The sequence below is a fragment of the Dysidea avara genome, chromosome 9 (genome assembly GCF_963678975.1).
Source record: "Dysidea avara chromosome 9, odDysAvar1.4, whole genome shotgun sequence".
NCBI lineage: Eukaryota > Metazoa > Porifera > Demospongiae > Dictyoceratida > Dysideidae > Dysidea > Dysidea avara.
In genome coordinates this window covers 18933157-18959041 of record NC_089280.1, presented here as the reverse complement: position 1 = coordinate 18959041, position 25885 = coordinate 18933157, and the positions used below count along the sequence as shown (strand labels likewise).

Below are 25885 nucleotides of genomic sequence, written 5' to 3'. Positions count from 1 at the left end.
AGCTGAACTCTCTACAAGGTAACTTCTTCAAGCTGATCTTTCTACAGGGCGATTTGTTTGTAGCTGAATTCTCTACAGGGTGATTTGTTTGCAGCTGAACTCTCTACATGGTAGTTCTCTCTACCAGATGACTTGTTTGTAGCTGAACTCTCTACAGGGTGATTTGTTTGTAGCTGAACTCTCTACAAGGTAACTTCTTCAAGCTGATCTTTCTACAGGGCAATTTGTTTGTAGCTGAATTCTCTACAGGGTGATTTGTTTGCAGCTGAACTCTCTACATGGTAGTTTCTTTGTAGCTGAACTCTCTACAATGTAACTTCTTCTAGCTGAACTCTCTACAGGGTGATTTGTTTGCAGCTGAACTCTCTACATGGTAGTTTCTTTGTAGCTGAACTCTCTACATTGTAACTTCTTCTAGCTGAACTCTCTACAGGGTGACTTGTTTCTAGCTGATCTCTCTACGGGGTGACTTGTTTCTAGCTGAACTCTCTACAGGTGATTTGTTTGCAGCTGAACTCTTTTACATGGTGGTGTCTTTGTAGCTGAACTCTCTACAAGGTGACTTCTTCTAGCTGATCTCTTTACAGGATGACTTGTTTCTAACTGAACTCTCTACAGGGTGATCTGTTCATAGCGGAACTTTCTATTGGGTGATTTGTTTGCAGCTGAACTCTCTACATGATGGTTTCTTTGTAACTGAACTCTCTACAAGGTAACTTCTTCTAGCTGATCTCTCTACAGGGCAATTTGTTTGTAGCTGAATTCTCTACAGGGTGATTTGTTTGCAGCTGAACTCTCTACATGATGGTTTCTTTGTAGCTGAACTCTCTATTAGGTACCTTCTTCTAGCTGATCTGACTATAGGGTGACTTGTTTGTAGCTGAATTCCCTACAGAATAACTTGCAATGTAATATAATTGAGTAAATTATAAACGCAGCTGAATGCTTTATTAGGGTGACTGTTCTATTAGAGTATCTCGATCTCGCATTTGCTACACGTAGACTAGTTGCCTTTCGAATCATAACTCAGTGGTTTGTAAACCGATTCTTCTGTACTATTGCAAGGACGTTCTATTATGATTATTCCAGCTACATACTGATTTTCAGCTCGTTGCTCTAAGCGGTTTGCCTGGTAGACACGAAAACTAATGGTCTTTTTATTCATAAAAATCGATCGCGTAATTTTGACACAGGTTGGGTTTTGTGTCATATCTCCATGGTCGTTATCCCGATTCCTTTCAAACCACAAACAGGTACTCCTACGATGGTTGCTCCATCTACATATCAATGTTTAACTGATTCCTCCAGGGGATTTACCCTGTAGGCGTGACAGACCTTCGACCTTATTTTACACAAATAATCGGTCATAACTCAGTGAATGTTCATCGAATTCGTGTTTTATGGCGAATTATGCGAAGTGTGCGAAATGAAGAAGATGAAGAAAAAAACGAAGAAATTAAAACGAAATAGTTCGCTCGTATCTCGGAAATGGCTGAAGCGATTTTCTTCAAATTTGGTATGTAGACTCCCCTAACTGGGCGGCACGTTTCTAGCAAATTTGGTTCCAATCGGATTAGGGATCACAAAGCTACATAGGTTTGAAAATTGCGTTTTCTTTCTTCCTGTTAATGTACTCACGGTGTGGCGCGCCGAATTCTTGGGCCGCACGACACACTACCGTGTGTCTGGATTTATTTTTATTTATTTATTAATGCTTTATAGTACACACATACAAGCATGAGCTTAGGTACACACACAGATACAAGAATTGACAATACACCCGGCATGGTGTACTAAAGGTCTGTAGGCTGTGCCTACAGCCAAAAGTAGTAATTATAAAATAATAATAAAAGATCACATGATAAATTGTCTGAAACAGTGTGTAGTTAATCGAGAAATGATCAGTAACACACCGACTACAGGGACAGTGGTAGTGCAGTGTATGGGGATTGAGGGGGTCAAAGTTATGAATGAAATGATTCCAGAAGTGGGACTTGACTCTGTTCCTGATAGTGTCAATAGATAGATTAATGTCAATTAATGGAAGCGCATTCCATAAGCGACAGATCCTTACAAAGTAAAAGTGTCATTGCTTGTTAGTGGTGGAAGGATTGTGATGTAATTTGAAGCCTCCTGATCTGGCACTGGTAGAGAAGGAGATGAAATGGTAAATACTGAAACTACTGGTTGGATTTTTGATAGATTTGATGAAAAACATGATGTCTGAAAGTTCAAAGGTGTACATTAATGGGAGAAGCTCTAGTTTGAGAAGTCTAGTTTATAGTCGGAAATGTAATCGTTCAAAATATACTTTGTGGCTCGTCTCTGAAGATGTTCTAGGTTACTGATGTCTTTCACTAAATATGGACGCCAGATAGGGGAGCAGTACATGAGCTGAGACCTGATTAGAGATACGTATAGCTTAACTTTAGTCAGTGGTGGTACTAGCTGTATAGATGAACTGAAGGTTCTTCATACAAGACCCAATGTCTTATAAGCTTTACTCAAAATAATGTCATGATGAGTTTTCCATTCAAGATTATCACTTAATGTAACTCCGAGATCTTTATGTGATTGTTTAGTAATGATTATGCTACCACTAACAGTATATGATGTAGGAAACTTCTGGTTAAAAGATAAATGGCAGCTTTTAGATGAGTTAAAATGTAAATTAGAGGATGTACTCCAGCTAAAAAGGTTGTCAATATGTCATGTTGTAACAGTTGTTCGCCAGGAGGTGTCTTAATGTGCCTGAAACATTTGGTGTCATCTGCAAAGAGTAAAGCCTCACTGTCAGTAATAGAATTAGATAGATCATTCATAAACATGATAAAGAGAAGTGGACCGAGAATACTACCCTGGGGTACTCCAGATTCAACAGATAAAAGATCAGAATAACAGTTATTAATAGAAACAAACTGGAATCTGGTACTAAGGTAGGCTTGAAGCCAAAGCCACAAGCTACCTGAAATGTTAAAGTTATGAAGTTTGGACAATAGATAAGAATGGGAAACCAAATCAAAAGCCTTACTGATGTCTAAGTAGATGGCATCAAATTGGTCACGAGAAGAAAATGCATTGTGTAGAAATAGAAGTAGCTGTTGAGTAGTAGACCGATTGCGCATAAATCCAAACTGAGCCGGCAGGGTTAATGTAGGCCGAAATGTGATCAACCATTTTGTTGTAGATGATACGTTCTAGAACTTTAGATGTATTACTGAGTAGAGAAATTGGACGATAATTTTTCACTGAGGTGGGATCACCTGATTTAAAAATTGGAACAATCTTATGGACTTTCCAGTCTCTAGGCAAGTATGAAAACTGAAGAGTTAAATTAAATAAATAGCAGAGAGGTTGATAAAGGGCTGTGGCACACCTTTGTAAAACAACTGGTGGTATTCCATCAGGTCCCATGGCTTTGGTGGTATCTAAATTAAGAAGAACGTTAAGCACTTCACTATCAGCTATATTGAACTCAGATAACATATTATATACCGGGGTATATAGTATCAATACAAAATGCACGTTTTTAAATCCAACTATATAATTATGGAATGCATGCAACATCAAACTAGCATACAAAGGTGTTCCAATAGCATAACAATAAATTACTGCAGCAACAAATGTAATATAATTTGCATGTTCAGTGGAAAATTTTAGTCTTTTATTTTAGACATCCCACAGTGAAATGGCTTTCCACATATCTTTACATTCCTCGGAATGTGAAGCACTTGTAGGAAGGCTGTCTGCTTTCCACATGCCTACACCATGCAGTTTGTGGTCCCTAGCAAGCTTGTACTTGGGAGTTAGAGACTTAGCGTCATCATACCATATAACGTTTCCCTTGCTCTTGTCAACGCACGTATTTTTGCATTCAGCTATCCAAGTGTCAGAACCATCATCGTAGGATTTATGGCTGATTTTGTCATCATCAAAAACACCCAAAACATCACTGTAGTCAATCTGATTCATCTGATAAAGTACACCAACAACCTTTTCATAGTTCATCCCATACCATGGCAACCCAAGCACCAGCTTGTCACCAGATACATCTTGTAGATACTGTTCTATGCCAGCTTTGATATCCTTGGTTGGTGCTTCAGCTGGTGAGCATGTTTGATGTGTCACACATGTGTAATCATCCCAAAAGTTCATATCATATCCCATGATAAAGAGAAACTCAGAATTTTCCGACAGACCTTTGTAATCATAGTCACGCAGCTCGTAAGTGGGCCGACCACCAACACAAACAAACAAACTAGCATTGTATGGCTTGAGGGCTGCTGTGACTTCTTTAGCCAGTTCAGTGTAGCCTTTTTTTTCGTCGGAACTGAGGTGGTTGCCCTCATAGTCAAAAAACACTCCATCTAGTTTGGTTGTCTTCACCTGTTGCACCTTCTCTTGGGCAAACTGTTTCCGGGATGAGCTGCTTGTCCACGTGCTTTTGTCGGGTAGATGAGCATCCTGAAAAAGTCGCACGCCGTGTTGCCTCGCCACGGCCCTCACACTGTCCGGGGGTGCGGTCCAGAAACTCAGGTGGGTGATGGCTGTCCAATTCCATGTTTCATAGCCCTTGCAGCCTGCCCCGCTGAAAGCTACCAATGCGCAACTTGCTGGATCGATACAAAACAATGACATAACCAGGATTAAAAATATGCTTATCGGTTTAACGGAATCCATGTCTACCAAGTTGAAGTGATGATCTCTAAAAGGACCTTTACCAGTTTACCGTATAAGTCTAAACGTCGCGGGCGTGGCTATATAGGCAAAACGTGGAATTACGGAATTCCGCCCGCGTCTTAGCTACAGAACAGAATCAAGAGACGGAACAGCGAAAATAAGCACTTTCTTAAATCAAAAGCTTGCATCTTATACACCTTAGATGTCTCAGTACATGAGGAGTAATTAATGTCACCACCTGATATAGCTATCACAGGGGCGGATCCATGCAGGGAGGAGGGTCTAGAAAGTGGTCAAGGCACGCATATAGCTAACTAGTTATCGAGCAATTAGTTCAGCACTGAGAATTTCTAGAATTGATTTACAAACTGCAGCTGAGGTAGCTAGCTACAAACGTTCAGATCGGGATACTTTTATCATTCAAACAGTCAACATGCAGCCACCATACTGGAACAGTCACAGAAAAATATCCTATCTCAGGGTAACTATAGCTATTAATTTACAATAATCTACTGTACTCTTTCTTTCTTTATTTCTTTAATTTTTAAAATATTTCATTATTTTATTTTATCATTAGCTATATAGCTACTGTTCAATGTCAAAAAAATTTTCCTGGGAGGCACACATCCCAAAATGGCCTGGCATTCATGTCTGTTGTATGATTCACACTTTACATTTCCCCATGTACCCCCTATACTCTTTGACCTACTCCATCAGTACCATGACTCTGCACCAGACCCCCTAGATTTAGTATGTTGAAAGTGTTAGGAAGTTTAGAAATCAGTCAGCAAAATTTTTCATAGTGCAGCCACAGCAAGTATGGAAATTTTGATTCTCTTAATACATGACAATGCAAGTCAAGAACTATCACTTGGTAATTGTATGTCGGTTGTTTCTGTTGATTTTGACGTGATAAATATTATAGAATACCAATCATACTGGAAAATTGGGCTGAATGATAGCTAGATGATTATTTAAGGCTTGTTACCCAGCACACACATAATAACCATGCATGCATGCAATCACATAATAATTGCTATACGATATTTCAGATGTGAACAGCATCAGTGTATGCTGCACTTGTTCACAGCCACCTACAACAATACAATAATTAACTTAGTATCATTGACATGCTTCTCACAAAGAAACACCCACTTGGATTTACAGCTAACGTTAAAAAGTTTACATGTGCATGTCTACTGGCTGCATGCAGGTATTCTGTAACCTTAACAGAACTCATTGTGTCTGTGTTAATTACCTTTATACGGAGTGTAATTTCTACTGTCTTGGTTCACTCAGCTATTATATTGAGTGAGTGTTTTGTGAACCATGCATGAATGCATCTGAAATGCATGGCCATGGCTTATACCCCTTGTCAACAACACTGAAACTAACAATGCAGCTGAACATGTACTGATCATTGGAAGTGTTACCCCACTGTAGGGACCTGCAAGCCTGGGGTCAGAACGATGCCTAAAATCCTGATAAAATTATAATTTTAAAATATTATATTTATAATCCTATATAGCTATTATATACCCATGCAGCTCCTGGTGTAATATCATACCATTGACCTCAAATCATCCACGAGCATTTCTGCTGTGCTACTCAACCAAATGCATGAATTTAGTCTGAATCGAAACCATAGGAGAAAGTGTTTAGGAAGCCTAAAAAGTAGTAAACAGTGAGTATGTAATAGTACGTATTTATTGTTTTTATTTGTAGCTGGTGTGTTACTATGCTATACTACAGCTAGGTTAGAGGCCTTCACTATGATATGGTGTAGTGCAGCTTTATTAGGATACATGATGCTGCACTAATGTGTTAATTACATGTATGGTGATACCTTATTCATCTCTATAATTATATATAGCTAGTAGAAAACCGTGAAAAAGTAACTTAATTAATGTCAGCTGCAGCATTTAGGGGCATATATAGCCAGGCTTTTGGTGATGCCAGGGGTGGCCCAGAGCTTAGTGGTTATTTTATAGTCAATATAGGAAAGACATACCTTATATAGCGTGCGAAGTATGCCAACCTAGGGGGTCTGGGGACATCCCCCCCCCCCCCCTGAAATTGAATCTGAGAGTGATTTCAGCACAGTATAATTATTAATATGCTGTTAGAGTATCTTGATGTTTATTATAGCGTACAATTATTGATGCTCGGGCCTGGGCCCGGGTTCTGGCTACACCTCTATTCAGCATTGCTTTACATACGTATGGTTTGTTTGTTAATGTAAATGAATAAAGAACTTGCACTTGTCAAAGCTTTGGGCTATATATACAGTGTTCCTCAGTTATCCGACCACCTTGGTACCACATGTGTTCAGATAATCAAAATGGTTGGGTGATTGAAGCCCATTTATTTATATACAGAGAGCCCTGTACACTCTAATGGAATTCATACCTTTGACAAAAATTAATACTCTAATAGAAGTCATTTCTGCATACTATAAGTAATGTTCAGATAATCAGATCATGGATAATCAAGAAAGCAATGCTTTACTTTAGATATAACCTTAGGCTAGATCCTTATAAAAAGTTGTCAGGCAGCATCCTATATGGTTGGCCATATAATAATGGTCATACATAATAATTATTTGTCTGACAAATAGGCTGTTGCAGTGGACTCTGGATTTAGACTATACCCTTGTTGTTACATGCTAATTATTTTTGGTAAAACATTGTGCAAATGATAAAGACAATTGTCTTATATACCAACTCCTAATTTACAGAAAACCAAAACAAAGATGTTGCCAAATTGAGTTTTTTCTTAAATAGAAAAACATTTGGTGACTGTACTGCATCTCTTGGGAGGCTGTTCTAATCATTGACCACTCTTTGAGAATAGCTATATATTTCCTGGTGTTGAGAGGACTATATACTGTTTATATAGTTTAAAGTCATTGTTTCTTGTAGATATACAGTTATTGATGGTAAAGAAATTCTCAAAAGGACACCACTCATGCCACCATTATCATGTCCATTCTGTGTCTTCTGTACAACAATCTTGGTAGATTAAGAAGCAGCTCAACTTCTTTTCACTATATGGGGCATTCTTGAGTTGCACAACTGGTCGTGTTGCTCGTCTCTGTACCTGCTCTATCAGACGTATATCACCCAACTGGTAAGGGTTCCAAATCACGGAGGCATAGTCTAGGTGAGGACAGACTATACTGGTATATAATATTCAAAGCATGCATATGGTACAGTCAAGACACTCAAATGATCTCTTTAAGATGCAGTTAGAACATTAGCCTTATGAACAATACTAGAGATATGCACTGAAACTTTAAATCAGGTGAGGAACTCAATCAAAAACTTTTTGAAAGTCAAAATAAATTATGGCAACTGACCCACCTGATTCCAATGTAATAAAGGGAGGTGCCATGGTTTAGTAAATTTTACAGGTTTTGAATTATATCTAGAAAGGGATTTCCACCTTATGGCAGGATTAGTAAAACACAGCTATACATGCATGTGCTTTGATGAAACTTGCTCTTGTAATTTTATATAGGTCACATAAAACATCTATAAATTCCAAATTACAAACAGAGGAATGAATGTTTTAAGCCAGCTTTCTTAATGAACTAGTTTCTTGTTGGTTTGTCATTACTTAAATAAATTGCATTTGTTAATTATACCCATTCTACTGTACTAATGTTATCTACAGCTTCTTTCAAATGTGGTTCATATTATTTATAGTTCTGGAGTACCCACTACCAGTTAAAGAATAGCTAGCTTCCATGGTATTCAACTCTACATACCCCAACGGTGCCTGCAGCTGAATAACCCTGGAACTGATTCAGACCAGCATTGCAATTGGTGCATTTACACAAGTATTACTGCAAATATTTGTGATACTCATTTTAAGCTACGTACATATCATGTGAACACATCCTAGCTCCTACTTTTATGCAGGCATGTGTTTTAGTCAGACAAGGAGTCTATCAGTGAAACAACAAATGTCACATTTAATAGTTGTAACATGGGAATGAGTGGTCTGCCTATCTAGCCGAAGCCCGAGGGCCACAGGCCCACACAAAGGCTGCAGCTGAGGGTAGACATATCAGGTAGATCACGAGTACACATGTTACAACCATTTAAAGTACTTTGAAGTCACTTTAACTTAACTCTTGAGTATATCAGTTTCTTAGAGATCCACTATAGTTATGTGTATCATTACAAACAATGTACACAATAATACACCAGAAACATTATTCATTAAAAACCTCACAAAGCATCATTTTTTTGGGCCACAAATTAAAGCATCAATGAGATAGCAAAGTGGTCATAAGGACAACATATATACGTATAGGGTTAAACCCAATATACAGTTTAGCAAATCAACCATAATTTTAAAATCATTGTACCTACAGGACATAGCTAAATGACATGAATACTGCATTTGTGTACATATGTAGAGATCTCTGATTTTTAATCTATAGCTTTAATTTATCAAAGCATCATAAAACTATGTGTGGATATCACCTGCAGTTAATAGTATCAAATGTTAATTACATTAAATTTACATTATGTGATAACTCACAAACTCAAGACATGTGTTTAAGTGTGATTCTAGACCACAGATTTAAACTGAGTAGAGATTGACAACATTGTAAGCAGATTCCCTTATCTGCTCATCCATATTTAAATTCAGTAAATATACAATGGCCTACTGTAATTTGGCACTAGCTAGGCATAGCAAGTTGTTCATAACAGACATTGTGCATGTAGCCATATAGCAACATGAATATTGGAAACACTGAACACATGTTTATAATTTACAGGAAGTTTTCACCTTATCAGATTCTAAGTAACCCTATACATAACTATGAATGGTGCTTAATATAGCTAGCCCAGCCAGTAACAATCACTATACCATACACTATATACACTACCGGGTATGCAATGAAAAGTAGCTACCTCTTAATTAACTCCAAGATTTGCATGCTATGTACATATAATGATGGATGCAATGTTGTCGGTTGTCTTCCTCACAGTTTAATTTTAGTTTTCAAGTCAAAAGCACGGAAGTTTTCCTGTGTTTGTTTACCATATACAGGGAAGCTTTGCATGGTGAGAGAAAACTTTGGTGAATTTGGTGATTTGCTACAAATATGCCAAAGTTTAACCCACCAATTATTCATGATGCCCGAGATTAACATAAACATTGAGCTTGAATACACCAAGTTTATTTCGCCAAATGCCATTTAGCTTGTTATTCGCCAAAGTTTACCTCTATATGGCACGTCACAAACATTTATGCATAATAATTTATTATGGTCACCAAAATAATTATTTACATACGATGATATACACATGTAATTGTGATAGATTTTCAGCCATGCATGCATGAGCAATTCTATATGTGTGTGTGTGTGTATAATGTATTAATTGAGTGTAGTGAATTAACTGGCCAAGTCATCAGTCAACAGTAAAAGCCTTCAGGGTCTCCCCATCGACATCACTGCATGCTTTTTCTCCAGGTTCTGATCTAGTGTCAGGTTAGAGACTAGTTGCCTTTGACAGCATTAAGGCTGAGTCTTACCACTTTTACGCTGACACCCTTGTACAAGTGCATTGACCAAAGCAGAGTTGTAGACATACTATAATTATGCCATTTGTGTAGTGGCCATTAATTGAGTAGTGTAGAGAAGATACTGCAAGTATTTAAATGGTTAAGAAGAATGATATACAAAAATAAAATAAACAACACAATATACACTATTACGTATGATTATATAAATATATATATATATAATAACACTAACAGTATTAATAGCACATGTATATAGTAAAAATTCAGATAACATAGTTATGTTATACAAATTCCATTAATCGTTTTGCCTCTCGGATTCCAGTCAAATAAGCACCATGAACTGTAGAGTAGTACTCTTCAGTGGTAGCTTCTCCAGCAAACAGTACCTGATTGTTGTTTAGTGGCTCTCTCAATTTTGTTATATTAGCCGATGTGTTTACATCAGCAAGGTGTACAGTGTAACAACCATTGAATAAAGGATCTGACTGCCATTTGTGCATGTGAACATCCACTATCTTGGGAATATGATGTTTGAACACTTTGCTGAGAATGTAAGTAAATGCTTCTATAATCTCTTCCTTGCTGGCCTGCTCAACACAAGCCACAGCACTTCCAGTTACCCACGACTCATACAGATTGGAGTTTTGAATCCTTTCCAGCAGAAACAGTTCATTTGCCCAAGGAAATTTCTTGTTTATTACTGGATCATGTTTGTCATCTGGGCGCCATAAGATCATTAGTGGAAGTAGACTGTATTTACTGGTGATCTCCTGGTCAAACTGCAGTACAACTTTTCCAACTTGGGCAAAGCCAATACTTCGAATGGCTATTTGTTTCTCAGCAGGTAATGCAGGTATGAACAATGATTGTTCGTTTGGTGACAAGTTCTCATCCAGACAACGTTTCTTTAGCACACCAAGTGGAACAGTGACGATCACATGATCAGCTTCATACTGGCATCCATTTTTACATGTGATCAATGCAGGATTGTTTTCTGTATTAATGCTTAACACCTCTGTGTTGCAGTGGATACAATCGGGTAGAGTGTCCACCAATTTTTGTATCAAGTAGCCATAAGAGTAGATGTTTTCAAATCTGACCTCACGATCTCCAGGCAAGCTACGGTAGCTTCCATTGATGCCAATACCTCTGCAATGGTTCCCACCTTCTGATATTGTCAGCCAGTTAACAAATGTATCAAACATGCTCTTCACATAAGGGGGAGTCTTCGCTACATCCAAAGCATCACCAGAGGAACGTTTTGTGAATTCAGCAACCAAGTAGCTGTACAAGTCATTGTACATACTAGCCCAGGTGGAAGAGTTATTGGTGCCTTCAATATCATCAGCTAAGTTAGAGAACATGTTCCAATATTTCATTACAACTTCACTGGATATTGCCTCTCCATTAGTCAGAACAGCAGAAAGAGTTGATTTGTCCCACATCTCCGGATTTTCTCTCCTGTCATCGGATATCATGCCATAGTGTTTGGCCAGCTGGTAGATAACGTTGTGCTCTCCAGCGCCATGAATGAATGTGGCTCCGAATTCTACCGGAGTATTGTCTATTTTTCTAGTAAACATTCGCCCACCGGCTCTATTTGAAGCCTCTAGAATAACGACATTGAATCGATCGTCTTTACAAATTTCCCTCGCAGCAGCGATGCCAGCTATTCCAGCACCAACGATGATTACTCTCTTCGTTAATCCGGTCTCGCTACAACTGGTACTCATGGGGATCAAGAACTCGATCAGGAACGAAGTGAAGATCTCGTCGATTGGCTGCGAGGTACTACGAATATTTAGTATAGTCAGGCTTACGCTGTCGACTTAATCATCTCTAGACAAAGTTCAGCCTGTAACTACCTAGTCAACCTGCTTTAAACCGGAACCGAGTAGGACCCTGATTATTACACTGAGTAACGCTTTCGTCATAATATAATCCGGAAACCCGGCATTAACATTCCGCGCACATGCTATACTATACGGCAAAATTACTGTTACTAACAGTAATTTTGCCGTATAGTATAGCATGTGAGCGGAATGTTAATGCCGGGTTTCCGGATATATTATGACGACAGAGTAGGATTTATCAACCAGTGTTGGTAACAAACGGGTAGCTCTTCTCAATCTTTATATCCTGTTTTGAAAAGATGCTAATCACTGTCACGGTTATAAAATTTGCCAAGGCAGCATTGTGTGAAGCCATAGCAATGTTTGGTAAAGGAAAGAGCTCAACTAATAAGCGCTAGTTAATGGTTTTTACACTGTAATTCTTTTCAAAACAGGATATAAAGATTGAAAAAGTCCAACGAAGAGCTACCCGTCGTTTGTTACCAACACTGGTTGATAAATCCTACTCTGAAAGATTATCCTTACTACAATTGCCATCCTTAGCTCATCGACGACTAAGAGGTGATCTTACAAAATTCTAAACAATTATTTTAGTTCAGACTTTCACAACTTCTTCACTTACACTAATACCATCACAAGGGGACATCAATTTAAGTTATTTCATTTTCAAGATTAAAATGTAGATTATTTTTTTTAATAGGATTCTCAATGACTGGAATGGCTTACCTGACTACGTTGTAAATGCTAGTTCAATTAATTGTTTTAAATCATTGTTAGATTCTCACTTAGCTAATTCAAGATTTATTTTTGTATAGCCATCTTATGATTGTACAAATTTTGTGTTGACCCGGTACACAGGCAGTGCCTTTACCGGTAATTAATAATACTAATACTGTATTAGCAGGTGCAACTCGTGCACTTACAACAACACAAACTCACTATAGCTAACTGTAAATACCATAATATTATATACACTAATGGCAAGTTCCAGTGGAGCCATGCACACCAGTTCATGATAGTCAAGTAACACCTTTATAGCAGCTAATTTTTTCCACTATATTTTACATGTACATTGACCATTCCTATATATGTATCAATTTTATGACATTGACCACAAAGTTGATCTTATAATATCTTGTGTGTATTACATTTCAAGTCCTGACACAGATTTTTGCCACAATTAAGAATAGTCTACCACCTTAGCCACTACTGCCCACATCGGTTTATATAATGTCACCAAATATTTACATAGTCATAATTACATCACACCACCCAATGTCATGCATATACATCTCATGTCATCATGCATAACATGCATAACATGCTCACAAAACATCGAGCTCTGAGAAATGATGTACTTTATGTATTTACAAAGTATGTATGTTTCGCTAGACTTAAGTGGGATATTAACCATAATTATGAACTCACAATAACACTTGTCCACCCTTAAAAATTATCAAGAGTGATCCACAAAAATAAGACCGTGAAAATCCTGAAATATATTTATCCACGAAAATTACATACCTCACAGATTTGTATACTATGGTATGAAACCTCATGACTTTGGTTTGTAATATACTCTTACAGCACATAGAAAGTCCCACACATTAGCCATCACAATTGAGGTACGTATGTATGGTAAAAACACCTTAGAACAAATCTGGCTTTATATAGACCATTCTTTGTTTTCTTGGAACTTGTGTGGACATATACATGCAAACAGATACATGATTTTTTCCAAATCAATTTTAGGAGTTCTGATGTGTACCCACAACCAGCCTGGAGCTTGTGTTTGGTTTGAATAGTCCCAACTACTATAATACTCATCACTCTCTAAAAAAACTTTAGGACGTTTTATACATTGCATGGACAAAACATCTTAATAGTTTCCATCATGTAGAGACTCTCCATGTGCAGAAATTTTGACTAATGTTCTTTAGATGTCCTAAGTATCTGTAAAGTTAGCCATAGTATAGTTAGCCATAAACATACAGTTGAAGAAATCTACTATAAGCAAATAAGAATTAGTTTTGTTTATAATAGAAAAACAAATGGAGTGGCTTAACCATGTTCACTGATCATATGTGTATTGCAACAGTCGATATATAATTGGGAGGCGATGATATAATATTTATCATTAATTATTAGATGACGGTGGTGCTCCTGTGTGATTTCTCACATGATACTGCACACCTTGGTACCACTTCAATGCTTTAGTGTTCTTCATGACATCATCAAAAGTGTCCAGACCTTCGGTAGCACTGAGCACACCATACACTGCCTAATCAAACAATTGTAATGTACATTAGTATACACTGAACTGTACTTTAAAAACACGTAGTGCAGAATATTGTATCAAGACACACACGGTAGTGTGTTGTGTGGCTCGGGAAGCCACGCACCAGTGTGCATTAACAGGAAGAATAAACACAGGAAAAAAAAATTCTCATTCCCATTGTGGGAATTGTAATCTCTACCAAAGTGCAACAATTTCCATAAATGGGAAATTCTAAATTCCCATCATTTATGTGATTCCCATGGTAGGATGCCAGCTTTAGGGAATGTGTTTACCTTAATTTGCTTGATATATTTATATGCCAACAGAAAAGTAACCAGTTGGCATCATACTATCACTATGAGAATCATACATAAATGATTTTCCAATTAATGGAAATTCCTGCTTTTATATTAAAATTACAACAATGGGAAGGTTCTCCTCTGAAAAATGTATCCTTTACGCATGTTGAAATTTGGAATAAGCTACAAGAGCCTAATAGCAAATGTCAATACCAAACTTCCATGCAAATTTGATATATGATTTGATTATACTAGCATTAAAATGAATAAGGTGAATATTGGTCTGTAAATAGAGCAACTATCACAGAAGTGCTTTTTGGTGGAAATCAGATTAATGGCAACGGTGTTAAAATCTAAAACTCAAACAAGCTTGCAATTAAGTTTTGCAAATAAAAACAACTTGTCATAACTTGAAGGCACCTTGGAATAACAATCTTTTAAAGAAATCATTAAGTTATACTGCAGAAATCAAAGTGTAGAAAGTACAAGATTGAGATACTTTAATAGTGCAGTCACCCTAATAGAACATTCAGTTTGTATAATCCAGTGGTTTGTACAATAACGGCTATAAAATTGTTTTTAAAAACATATACACTTAAAAATATATCTGGATTGATACTGTAGAAAAGAACAAAAGACAGATAAAAGCAAGCTAAGCTCACAAATACAATTATATCTACACATGCCAAGCGGTGAAAAAGGGCACTAACAACCAGATTGAAAAAAATGTGAATTCACAAGTGTATGATATTAATGCCAATCACTTTTAATAATGACAACACTGCCATATCATATTATTAAAAGCCATTTCTTGCAATTGGCCATCACTTTTGATTTCACTTTTTCACCTACACATTTTTAGGGAGGAAGAGAGGTGGCACCCTTTTCCATAGCTTGGCTGTTTAGGATTATTGATTCTTTAAAAAGCTTGTGGATAACCACGTCTGTATTAGGGCTGAGTGATATCATAGTTTTAACGATATATCATGATATATTGAAAGTATTGATATCACGATATTTTGTTATTAACCATTGTGATACCATGCCTGTACATTATTGTCATTAAAATCCATTTGTTATGCAGTACTAGGCTAAGAATCCTTGTAAGTCATAACCTTGTTACCCCTGCAGAGAGGTGCGAACACCATAACATAACCTCAAAGCATGTGTTACAATATTTGTTACTGTAAACAAGGATGATAGTGACTAGTTTGATGCTACCTTTAAAGACTTCCTACAGGAATACTGAGCAATATACCACGTAGCACCAGCTATGATTGACTTATTTGTAAGTATCATGAACTATTCAGTATCGTGAATAGTGACTTTCGTATCGATTGTGATATTAAAATGGCAGTATCGCTCAGCCCTAGTCTGTATTACCATTTATGGTCTTAACTTTTCATCAATACACATGCTATTGTGTCATGCGGCTAAGGAAGCCAGCCATGTGTTATTTACAGGACAAAGTATAATGTGAACAACTACTTTGTTAACTGGGACTACTTCACCCATCACAACAAAGCTGAGCATAAGGTCCTGCAGTATGTCGTATTTGATTGGTTATAGCCACAGCTCGTATAATAGCCATCCCCAGCTTCACAGCCTAGAATTCTAGTCATAAGAGCCGTGGCTTGTATCTGAATATACTGATGCAAGCGTTGATAAGACACATTTGAATGGGCAAAGCAGTTATTTTAAGCCAGGAAATAGTGTGAAAAGTGAAAACGAATGACATTATTAAAGGATGATCAAACAAGATCAGTCACCCGTGAATCCATATAAATGCCACAGACTGCTACCACACAAGCCTATAGTAGAGCTCTGCTCTCAGATATATAGTAGCTACCTTTGCATAGTAGATGCAAAGTTTTCCTTGCTGAAAGTTATAGTAGCCATGGCTACTTGTCAATACGGTATGTTAAAACCTTCACTCAACATTTTTGAAGGTGATACTTTTAGGTACTAGGATGTGACACAACTTTAGATTGAGGAAGGTGGAGACATACCTCATTTGTCAGAAAGCAAAATTATTATATGCACGGAAGCACTCTATGTTCTAATTAAAACCCACTTCAGCAATCTGTGATTTTTCTCCATTAATTTAAGACACTGTTACTATTAGTATGCCTACAACTCCCCAAATATATACAGTACATGTGTACTACAAGCTGAATAAAACACACACAAATATGCAGCAAAACAAAAACAAATACTCTAATAGAGCATTCAACTGTACGTTTTGACAAGCCAGTTTGCATATCTAAGCAGATATCAGCTTACCTTGTTTCTAACATAAACAACTCATTACAATTGCAAGACACAACTGTTCATCTCACATAAAGTAAGCCTGGTACTAAAATGACTGTTCCACTAGAGCTACATTGGCTTGTATGATCAAAACCTTCATTTGCCCTTTTAAAGATGATATCAGTTATATAGTTGCTATAGGTACATGCACTGCCTCAGTAAGTTGCAATGGGCAATGAGTAATAAATATTTCACTGTGTGTCTGCAGTGCTGAAACGCACAAAATACAAATGGTAGAAGTCATAGTATTACTGCATAGCTAGCTGGACATTTACAAGTGATGTTACTTTGCATACCTTTCTATATACTGTAGCTATTGTTGGTAAAAACATTTTTCACTGCTGGTCTTAATCTATTGCTGTTTAATATTGGCAAGATACCTACCCTGTGAAATGTGTAAAAAACTAGACACCTGTAAAAGAAACCTGCTATGCAGTTATACGGTCAGCACTGACTTTGGGACCTAGACGAATGTCCTTTCACAACGAGACTGTAGAGGCACCCTTTAGCACGGGTTATACTGTCTTATTAAAAGCTGAGCCACTGATTCAGTACTAAAGTATATTGAGCATTAATAAGGTAATACCATTTACAGATGCATAATGCATCAAACATACTCATACAAGTACACAAAATTTGTAACTAAAGTAGGGACCATAGCACATCGATAAAAGTACTGAAACAAGCTGGAGTAGAGCATGATATTAAATCACAATAAAACAATAAGAAGTGTTATATCCCTACTGTGCTCAAGATATCATAACGGAAATGCACAGCAAGGATATAACACTTCTTGCAGTTTTACTGTGATTTAATATTATACACTACTCCAGCTTGTTTCAGTACTTTTTATTGATGTGCTATATGGTTCCTACTCTAGTTAAAAATTCCAAATTTTTTTGTGTACTTGTTTGTTAACTTTTTTTGTAGACAATTATTACGACTGGTGAACCCACATCTACCGCATCAAAAGAAAGAATTGGCGCCGAACGCCCCAGCTATACCAATAATCATCTGAAAAGAGAAGAAATCTATTACGCTTCGTTGTCAGCTATGTTCAACCCGTTACACAACATTAAAAATCAAGAGCTGTTCAAAAAGTATCTCTGCAATCCATGCATACTGCATCAAAAGAAAGAATTGGCACCATACCCCAGCTATATTAATAATCGTCTGAAAAGTGAAATCATTACAATTCGTCGTCAGCTATGTTCAACCTGTTACACAGCAGTACGAATCAAGAACTGTCCGAAAAGCACCTCTACAATCAAAGTAGCCACTATGAAAAATACAAATAATTTCCATTATGGAGGGAAGCCATCACATGCTACCGCCAAATTACACTTTTCGCTGTCAGCAAAGATGAATGGAACACACAAAGGAGGACACTGGTAAGTCCATGAAGAGTACGTACTGCGGTATGCCAAAAGGCACCTCTTGGGCTGAAGCGACATCGAACAATGAAAAAATCAAGCCTGTAGTCTTAGCCATTATTGAGTTATGCTCATCAGTCAGTCAGTCAGTCAGCCAGGTAGTCAGTAGAAAATTCCGTTTAATTTTTTTTTTACAAATTCAGTAGCAACTTGTTGAAAGCATCTGAAAGCTTGTTTGGACCTAACCAATACTGCCTCATCATCGTCAGGGAAAATTGAGGCTGGTTTTTGGGTGATGTTTATTCGTGGGCCATGCACACTCCATTGTGGTCCCTACTATACAGTACTATTGTACTGTATAATACGTGTTTGAGAGCCCCAGTTATCAATAGCACTCACCAAATCTGCAAGGTTGGGCTTATCTCCACCAAGAAACATTCTTTTCTTCCCAATGCCTTTCATCCACACATTAACACAACCATATATAGCCTGTCTAACATCACTTTGAATTTCATACCTATTGCAATATAATGTACACACCACACATGGAATAACTTTACTCACTTTTTCCTTAAATGTTTTGCAATGAAGTACATTGTAAAAGCACCTATGTATTTTGCCAAGTATCGCTCAAATGTATTGAAGTTACTGACTTCTGTAATATATTGAAATGCTTGTAGTGACTGCCTTGGGGTGCTATAAATATTTGGTGCCAGTACGTGGATTAGTTTGTCATCAACCCATCTTCTCCATCTACGCTCCTCACTATAAAAAAACAAAAACAATAAACACTTGTAGATAATATAGAAAGCCACCATAGAATGATTGAAAGATCTAGTAGATTGAACCAACATGTATTGTATAAATTTGGCGGGACTAAACTTTGGTGAATTTTTTTGCAAATTTGAAACAAGAGATATATATGAGTGATGGTATTACAAAATAGTCCAGTGAAAATTGGCATGTCATAACAGTAAGGATTTTCCCACAAGGCTGCCATCATTCATATATTGTTTTTATCTCTTGAATCTCTCCTTCATTTTAAAATTAACTTTTAAATACACTAGTATTTTTAGCATTGATATACTGTTTTGACCACCACTCGATGCTCGAAAATGATGTTGAAGCCCTTATTTTCAAAATCCAATCATGACACCACTCTAGTGCAGCTACCATTGAAGGTGTGGCATTTAACCAAGTAAATACAGTACATGTGTGACTGTTTTATTAGAATATTGAACATGGCTGTTGCAATAGGGCTATTACTTAGGGTAGCCCGAGTAGGCTGGCCTACACATACAGTATTTTCAAGGGGCATTTTTATCATACTACCAGTAAGAGGCATAGTCGATTAGATCAATCACAATAAGTATGGCTAGATTATTAAGGGACATGTCACAGTGCTCAATCACTATTAGTGCTGCTGGGGCATGGTCAATCGTCTGTCCCGACATGTAGTTACAAGTACAGTGTCTACTAGCTAGTATATAGTAGAGTGGCTAAGTGAAAAAATTGTTCAATTTTTGATAAAAGCACCAAACTTGGTACAACATTTGCTTAATTCATACTATTTCATGTTAGATACGGTGCCATTACATCATATAACACTCAAAGAACCTAAAAAGTAAAATGAACAGAAAACGTCTTTGCGAAGCCATAAAAGTGCTCTGAGCTGGCTCAATTGTAAATATATTGAAACTTTGCATCTGAATAGACAAGTAAGGGATGGTCATATCCAAAAGCTAATCAATGGAGGTGCCCATCCTGGTCACTAGCTTGCCATGTTAAGAAGCACGGAGGGTCATGGTATATGAAGTCATAGATGTACAATACATTATTTCTATTGGGTCGTACCTGTACTTTTAACACTGGAATATTGGCTCCATTAGAAGTGTTTATAAACAGGTTATTTTAACACACTTTGAAAGATTTTCTGATTACACCTGTAAATTTGAGATACATCCATGCTATTTAAGCAAAAACTAAGATTTTGAATACACTTGTATGGTTTCCTGACCAGCTAAAATGGGATTATTACCTAGTTTAAAAGTTTCAAAGCATGTCCTAAGGCAATGATTTTGACATGGCACCATATCTCAAACAATTTAGTATACTCACTCAACTTTCACAGAAAATTTGGTGCTTTTATCACAAAGTGAACGATTTCATCAAAACAGCCACCTTACTAGTAATACGTGTAACTGTTACAGCAAAGTGAGCACTTAAATACGGAAAGTGTTGATATGGAAAATTAATGCCTTGACATGGTTTTGTTGTATGAAAATGACAACCAGCATGATGAAAGATAAAAGGAAAGGAAAGACACAGAGGGAATCTTAGTTATTGTGGTGTAATATGGTGATCATACAATGTGCTGTATAGCTTCTAGCCTTTCAACTGTGGTCCAGTGGGTGGACAGGCAGGTGGGCAGACAGACAGGAGAGCGAGCAAGCAGGCGAGCAGGCTCTCGTGCTAGTAACACAAAATAGTTCATAAAAGTGCTAAGCCTACTGTAGTAAGTTTGGCAAATCAAATTTTTCTCTATTACACCATACAGGGAGATAATTTTAAAAAACTATCCAGATACCTAAATCACCTATCGTAAATAAGATAACAAATTTACTTATCAAGATAATAGTAAATCTTCGTAATCTATTGTAAATCAACCACAATCAGATGGAAAACTTGTGGAAAGGTGTCAAGCTAGTTGGGGAAGTAAGAGGACTTAATGAACACTAATGTCACTTATCGAGATGTAGGTTTTACTATTATCACACAGTCCTATCATACAGTACTACAGAATAAAAAAAATAAATAAAAAAATTAAAAAAACTGCAGAATACACTTGGATAATATATACCGTAAACATAAAAAATTTTCAAGACATAATTTTCATGGATTTCATAGTTGCTTAGCTGTCTGCGAAATGACTTTCTTAAAAATCAAGATTAGCTCTATGCTACAACACAGTAGGTAACCAGAGTGAAAACAAGCATTACATAACACATGAAAACAAAACCACGAAAATCCTGAAATTTGTTTATCCGTAAAAATTGCGTATACGTACCTTGGATCTATTGAAGGCCTGAAAAACAGCTTACTTATGCCAACTACCTGAGAACTATCATAATACTAATACTTTGTCAATTGTTGTGTTCATAGCCATTGAAGGAATTCATATGAGCAACAAAAAGAACAATACGGTAACAGGGCAAAGAATAGTATGACTTATGAACTTGTGGTGAATATAATAGATAGGCTAGCTTTTAAACAAAAGATGGCATGAAAAGCTTCCCCTTAGTAGAATCACATGCCCAGTTATATACATTTGTGATTTAAAACTGCATGTGCAGGATGTTATCTCGCTGTGCGTGATTATAGCCATTTGGCATGTAGATAAACAGGTGAACTTTTTAAGAAGTGAAATCATCTTTCATATATAGGGATGGGATTCTGGTCATACTGTCATTTGCATCAGTGCTCAAATCCCGTAACGCCATGCGTGACTGCGTAGAGCATGCTAACTATGGTTAGCGTTGCGTGATGGGTGGTGGTTATGCCATACTGGTTAGCATGATAAAATAACCACTACGCACAATGTTACACAGTCACGCATGGCGTTACAGGATTCGAACACTGGTGCAAACGACAGTACACTGATTTACCATGACATTATTCCATATACCACCATATATCTTGATTCACTGTAAAGACTTTCTAAAAGAAAAATACTTTGCATCAATTTCACAAGAATTTAAAGGCATCCACAGAAAGTGTACACACATAAGTGACCAGGCCTGCAAAACAGAGCATCTTCCCACATGCTCTGTTTTCACACAAGCCTGATCCCATATGTAAAACACAGCATTGTATAACAGAAGCTGTTTGTTTACCCTACACAACTAACAGCATTACATGGTACTAGAGAAAGCTATAAGCCACAGGACTAATTAGTGCATATAAACAACACATCTAGTACATAGAGGCCACACTTGTGCATTTCCTGTGATAAAATCCCCTAAGCCTTACCTTCTCATGCTAACAACAACACTTCTAAGACAGACGCCATAGCCTACGAGAAGATGTACTCTTAGTTAAGGGATTTATTAAAAGTGTGACACTATTACTAAGGCCACCTTTGGGTCAATAAATACAGCCTCAATAAGGAGACAATTTTACTAGTGAGGTTGAGAAACACATATTGACTGAGTGTAAGATCTACTTGAGGTGGCCACTAAAACAAGGTGGTCTTATTAAAGTGGTGTCTACCTCATGAGATTTTTGACCTATGTAGATAGACAACCACTATGAAGGAGCAGTACACAGCTTGGGATGTCCTTTAACCAAACAACACAACCCCACTATGTCTTCATGTAGAGGTTATTGATGACATCATATTGACAAGTACAAGTAAGAATAATTGTACCTTATACCATATATGGAAATCATGTGAATGGTACTGTAGAGCCGTTGTGCATTTATATTAGAACAATGCTATAATGGACACTTAGACTTTTGGTACATTTTTTTGTAAAACAAAAAGGTTTTGTACAACTCCAAACTACAATAACACCCCAGTATATTTAATTAAGGAAGTAAGTTATTAGGACTTCATTCGTGATGACTATGGCTCATTGAGCAACACATATGTAGGTACTATTATACTAAGTACTATTATACTAAGTACTATTACCTCATGTCACAAACCACTAACTACATAATCATTATTTATATTACAGTACCAAACCATATATGGAACACTTGGGATAGTACAAATTAGGCAAGACAAAATGAACATTGTCACGTATAAACGTACTACACTATGTATTACACTTGGCATCGGTTGGCTTATGTACAAAAGAGTTACTCTCTCTAGAGCTCCTATGGATACATATACAAGGAGAAAACATCCTGACCGCCTGGTAGACTCCTGGAGTGACCGCCTGGTAGACCCCTGGAGTGTTAATCGGATGGCTGCAGGTTCGAGGCTGCTCAGATCCAGTCATGGATTTTTTCTCCATTCTCCACCTTTTCAAACATACTTTATGTAACACAAGTTCAGCACTTGTGCTGTAAAGTATTAACAATTAAAAAAATGTATGTAAATTAATATTTGCATCAATTTTAGTGATCTGTGACAGATACTGATATATCAGAATATTGCAATACTAATATACATGCTTGCATACCGCATTTTGATAACTTGACCACCACATGCATTTAATACAAAGGTTTTGTGTTGTGCACTAAAATCAATAATGTAGCCGAATAATTGTTTATCATTTTAGTGCAATGGGATAATGACTGACACTTTACTATGAAAACTTATCCCCCTCCACGTACTTAACTACACTAATAGAGTCCCTTCACACAACAGTGCAATTATACTGTATTGTGCAACATAATGGTGACTACACAGCTGGTTGATACAGATATACACTACAAGCTGTTTCATTGAGCGAGTCCTACAATAGCAAGTCAATGGCTTGTTTATGGACAATTACAAGAAAACATGGATAATGTACAAATACTTCCATATAAGGCTGGTACGTATGTTCATAACACGAACAATAACTGGCGAGATTTACTGACACTCCATACAATGCTGGTACGTTTGTCATAACACGAACAATAACCGGCATGTTTTATTGGTATATTCCTTATTTTTCGTGTATCGTCCAAATGCACAACACAGATGATAGAAATGGATCGCTCTGTAAATGTCGCAGAGAACTTAAGGTGGCTGGGAACAGTTTTCATATGGCTTCACCATGAAATTTACAGGGCCTAAAACAAGCAAATTATCTTCATGAAGTGCATATTGTACTAACAGAAATCTATAAAGCTATTTGCTCTCTACCGTTTACAACAAACAGGAGCTCTTTGGGATGCATGTAGTGCAAGTTACACATTTAGCCTTCAGAGTGAACTCTTCCTTCGCGCTTGACGTTATGAGGCTGGATTCGCTGTTAGACACTATTTACCTGATAATCTATCATTGTGCGGAGCTACTTTTCCTACCAGGTCTTTAGTTCATGTGTTAATTTCTACCCATGTCACACAAAGATTTGAAACGGGTTTTTTAAAAATTCGCCACTGCCAGGCAGAAGCGAATATTAAAAATCAGCTTCAGCACAATTGCAGCTTATTTACTACCGCTTGCCCATCCAAAATTTGACAGTCGTATCTTGAAAAACCGGCAACTAGTTTGTATGGAGGCTTGTCATAACAATCTTGTTAAACGCTATGATGATGTGTGCTTATGCAACATAATTATATTCATTTGCAAATGACAGGAAATGGTGGTCAACCACAGTAATGAAGCCTCATAGCTAATGCGATTGCTAGCATAACACTGTTGAAACCTTATGAAAACTGTTCTGAGCCACCTTAACAGATTGTGAATGGAAAGAGAAACACCAAAAGAAGTGAAATTGAGAAGAGCATGAAAGAAGAAGGCAACATGACAAACATATTAGACAAAAACAACTGAATACTAAAACAAGCGCAGCTACGAGACAACAGCACAACAGGCACAAGAGGATAACTCAACAAAGATACAGAATAAACATACAGCTAAACAATAAACAGAGGAGTCAAGGTGAACACAGTTCACCAGAGGTATATATAGTGGGGCGCTCCACAGGTCTAAGAGCCCTGCTGCCCCGGATAGCCAAGATAGCAGAATAGAGTAAGGAGAACGAGATGACACAGCAGGAATGGGTCATGCACTGGAGGAATACAGTAGGTCCAATGGCTACTAAAGTTTACAAGTGTATTGCTACTTTGTTGTTTGAGTGTTTTGGGCAGTCTTATAGTAGAACACTTCACTGGTTGAGGTGTAATTTAACCTTTTCTTTACTCTGCTCAGCACTAACCTTGTCTAAGGGGATTTATATATGTCATTTTACCATCATTTCTGTTCTTCTAAGGACTCAGCAGTTGACCTAGTGTGTACTAAGAGTCACTTTGACTTGACTGAATAATTATTGTCTTGTTGTTTTGTTAAATATTTGTTAGAGCTGGGCAGTACACAAATTTTTAAGTCGGTACGGTATTTTATAAAATATCACGGTATAAATAACAATCTCAGTATTTTGTCAACACATAGTCACATACAAATATCCTCATACAAGTATAGTAATAAGTCATGTTTAGTTATCTCAAGTGTAACAACAAACAGTATACTAGGATCAAATATATTTAATTGCTTTTACTGTAGACTGACTATCACTTCTTCTACACGTTTTTAGCTAAAAATGTCAGCATGTTGACCTTAGCTGGTTTTAGACATGTACATTTATGTGTAACAATATTCCCAGATGTGCTAAATGTGCGTTCTGAAGCACTGGTTGACGCACATATACACAGGAACTTCTTAGCCATCAACGCTAAGACTGGAAACATCTGTTGATTACCCTTCCACCAAAGAAGTGGACTGTCATCAATGTCAAGCTGAGGGGTTTGGAGATACTTCTCCAGTTCACGGGAAATCCTTTCCTTTGGGCTCAGACTAGAATCTTCATTTCCTAAGGACACTAAATCTTT

General features: G+C 37.1%; 3 protein-coding genes across 3 annotated transcripts in view; all 3 read right to left on the bottom strand.

Annotated features, from left to right (window-relative positions):
• Positions 1-3487: 3487 nt before the first annotated feature.
• LOC136265477 (probable di-N-acetylchitobiase 2) lies at positions 3488-4754 on the bottom strand. Its single transcript, XM_066060354.1, has one exon. The coding sequence runs from the start codon at positions 4678-4680 to the stop codon at positions 3670-3672; it is 1011 nt and encodes a 336-aa protein (XP_065916426.1). The 5' UTR covers positions 4681-4754; the 3' UTR covers positions 3488-3669.
• A 5609-nt stretch (positions 4755-10363) lies between these two features.
• LOC136265470 (peroxisomal N(1)-acetyl-spermine/spermidine oxidase-like) lies at positions 10364-12162 on the bottom strand. The gene has a single exon (XM_066060344.1). The coding sequence runs from the start codon at positions 11955-11957 to the stop codon at positions 10506-10508; it is 1452 nt and encodes a 483-aa protein (XP_065916416.1). The 5' UTR covers positions 11958-12162; the 3' UTR covers positions 10364-10505.
• A 1904-nt stretch (positions 12163-14066) lies between these two features.
• The window catches only part of LOC136265476 (prostaglandin E synthase 2-like), a 20190-nt gene continuing 8371 nt past the window's right edge, over positions 14067-25885 (bottom strand). Inside the window, exons 4-6 of the mRNA XM_066060353.1 lie at positions 18902-19102; positions 18737-18854; positions 14067-14358 (exon numbers count right to left, since the gene is read on the bottom strand). Coding sequence (XP_065916425.1) covers positions 14215-14358; positions 18737-18854; positions 18902-19102 — 463 coding nt within the window. The 3' untranslated portion in view covers positions 14067-14214. The remainder of the gene's footprint in view (positions 14359-18736; positions 18855-18901; positions 19103-25885) is intronic.

Excerpts from the sequence above, each read along its gene's own strand:
- LOC136265477 (XM_066060354.1), bottom strand. The coding sequence starts at position 4,680 with ATGGATTCCGTTAAACCGATAAGCATATTTTTAATCCTGGTTATGTCA.
- LOC136265470 (XM_066060344.1), bottom strand. The coding sequence starts at position 11,957 with ATGAGTACCAGTTGTAGCGAGACCGGATTAACGAAGAGAGTAATCATC.